At 42.3% G+C, this 2,894-nt stretch overlaps 1 protein-coding gene across 1 annotated transcript in view; it reads right to left on the bottom strand.

Moving 5' to 3' along the window:
- The window catches only part of LOC114610485 (keratin-associated protein 1-3-like), a 504-nt gene extending 391 nt beyond the window's left edge, over positions 1-113 (bottom strand). The window contains exon 1 of the mRNA XM_028755060.1: positions 1-113. This exon is cut by the window's left edge and continues 391 nt beyond it. Coding sequence (XP_028610893.1) covers positions 1-113 — 113 coding nt within the window.
- Positions 114-2,894: the final 2,781 nt, after the last annotated feature.

Raw genomic sequence — 2,894 nt, 5'->3', positions numbered from 1 at the left:
CTGGATTGGCAGCAGCTGGGCTGGCAGCAGCTGGGCTGGCAACAGCTGGAGCCACAGGTGCCACCAGTGGAACATGTGGGAAAGCCACAGAAGCTTGTAGCGCAGCAGGCCATGGTGTCAGGAGTTGCTCTGTGCTGAAGGTTTGTTTCCTTAGAGAAGTTTTTTGAATTTTGGTGGTGAGTGGCACTCCAGTCTTTTTATAAGCCTTGGCTGGCTGCTGTTTCTCTAATTTCCAAAGTGTCTTCCTTGTTTATGTTTATGTAAATTTCCTCTAAATGATAATTGTTTGTTCCTGAGTTACTTGTTCAGACTTCTGAAAGCCCATAAAAAGTTGATTTTATTTGGTGTTCAATTAGGCTTCTTGACTACAGTGAAGTAGTCATTAGCGTTCATTGGAAACACTGGATCACCCATATTTGCTATAATTTTCCTACTGCCAACGACTAATTGACTAACATTGCTCCTATTTAAGAAGAGTCAAAAATTACTCAGTGTTGACCCTTGTAATCGCATCTTGAATATCACATGGGAGTCCAGTAACTTTACCTGTTTCCTTTGACTGGGAAGCAAAGGAGGGTTCAAGTGGACAGAAACGATGCCTTCTCTGCACCTGGGAACCGTGAATGGTTTGTTACCACCAACGATTGTTGAGCACTTATTATGTACCTAGACAACTGTCTATGTCTTGTATCAATCCTCTGTATTTTCACAGCAATCCTAAGTGTGGGCTCTATTGCTGCTGTCATAATACGGGGAAAAATTAAGCCATTACCAATTAGCTTGATGTTTTTGTGGGACTCCTAACAGCAGGAGTTGGGGCGTTCCTCACTCTTTTGGTTGTTCTTGGAACCCTTTTCCTGCTATTGGATTACCTTGCCCATCCTTGATATGAAGGTTTGTGCCTAGTCTTCTTGTGACTTGTTATACCATCTTTGGTTGATATTCCTAGGAAGGCCACTATTCCTGAAGGGAAATGAAGGAGGTGTGGATCTAGGGGAGAGGGAAGGTGGGGGGTACTGGAAGGAGTGGAAGAAGGGGAAACTGTAGGTAGGATGTATTGCATTGGAGAAGAGAGAGAGAGAGAGAGAGAGAGAGAGAGAGAGAGAGAGAGAGAGAAAGTTCCTCAAAGCCATAAAAAAACAAGTGGTGAATCTCAAGTCTGAGCTTCCACCATCTGATTGCATATAAAACTTAGTTTTCTTTTTCATTTGTGTGTGTGTGTGTGTGTGTGTGTGTGTGTGTGTGTGCACCATGTAGCCCCTGTGGAGGTCAGAAGACAGCTCTATGTGTGGGTCCTCACCTTCTACCTTGTCTGAAACAAGATCTCTTGTTCTCCACTTCCTGGGACAAGCTAGGTGGCCTGCAGGCTTCTGGAGATTCTTTTGTCCCCAGTTCCCATCTCTCCACAAAAGTTTTGATATTACAGATACCCTAAGATTTTATGTGTATTCTGCAGAGTCAAACTCAAATCCTCCCACCTGTGTGGTGAGCCCTTTACCCACTGAACTATCCTTCCAGCTTCTTTGGTTGGGTCTCTTTCCATTCTAAGTGCTTGAAATGTACAGGTGTCCTGATAACAATCTCAGGGACTGTTTAATTCATGCTGAAATTCAAATTCAGCAGGATGCTTGGTACTAAAGATACTGATCTCGAGTGTTTAAGATGTTGCAGTGCATTGCTGATAAAAGTCCTGGAGATAATGGCATTGTGCATGACATTATTGTTTCTGGACTTTTCTACTTGGCACCACTTTAATAGTACAAGATTTAAGTCAACTTTCATGATTATGGACTTAGGTAATTACTAACAATAAAACACAATGCTCCAGGTGAGCTGGCTCAGCAGATAAAAGAGCATGCTACCAAGCCTGATGACCTGAGTTTGATCCCTGATACACATGTGGTGGGAGGAGGAACCGACTCCTCTTACCTGACCTCGAACCTATGAATGCACACACAATCAATTTAGTAAAAATGTTGAAAACCTGTCACTCAAAATTCGAGCATGCTCCCTCTCTGTCACAAGGTGAAGCCGAGTCTGAACATTCCTTTATCATCCTTTAATAAACCAAGAGCATGGGATGTAAGCTTCTTTTTCCACCACTGGAGTCTGCTTCTTCTGTATTGGTTTCCATGGAAATCAAAACAGATCAAAACCATCCACAGTGTTTCTCTTTGTAGATTTTCTATCCTTTTTGGATACCAGGAACTTGTGTCTATGGTCTAAGGGGAAATGCAGGTGTATGGACAATGGTGTCATAAACATTATCCTTATTCTCTTCAGTTTCCACTCTCTTCAGTCATCTTGGAGGGCACAGACCACATCATTACGACAAGAACAAGGGACTTTTTGACTGTTTTTGTTTGTTTGTTTGTCTTTGTTTTTGTTTTAAATTTGACTGTCTGTTTAAGAGTGATCCTCATGTTTTGAGTGGTTTCTGTTTAAGATAGCATAGTCCTGAGTCTGGGAGTTATTCTGGCTTTCCTCATGTTCGTTTCAACAGGACTCTAAGTCAGTCTGGTCTAATACTGCTTTAGATCTCTGAAGGATGAAGTGTGGTGGTTGATGCACCAGCCGCATGAGCACAGTATCCTTGCCTAGGGCATCTATGCTTCTGTGCTTTTTAATCCATTCCAGTGATCTCAACTGGGCAACAAGGACTTCCTCATACCCCAGCTTTCTAGCCTTAATCAAGTAATAAGGCCTTCCTTGAGTTTTCTAAACACCAATCTATATCCTTTTGATGTCTCTGAGTTGACGTCCTTTTAAGTGAAAGATGTCTTAACCCTCAACATTTTAGTCCAGTTGGGAGTCAAGAGACCTATATGTTAGGGTCTGAGATGTTGACTGTGATATAAGTCCATCAAGCACAGGTGTACAGGTTGTTTCTGAAT

This window comes from Grammomys surdaster, unplaced genomic scaffold (assembly GCF_004785775.1).
Source record: "Grammomys surdaster isolate TR1022 unplaced genomic scaffold, NIH_TR_1.0 126048, whole genome shotgun sequence".
In the NCBI taxonomy this organism is placed as follows: domain Eukaryota; kingdom Metazoa; phylum Chordata; class Mammalia; order Rodentia; family Muridae; genus Grammomys; species Grammomys surdaster.
The sequence above is the reverse complement of the archived record's forward strand: the minus strand, read 5'-3'. Positions and strand labels throughout refer to the sequence as shown.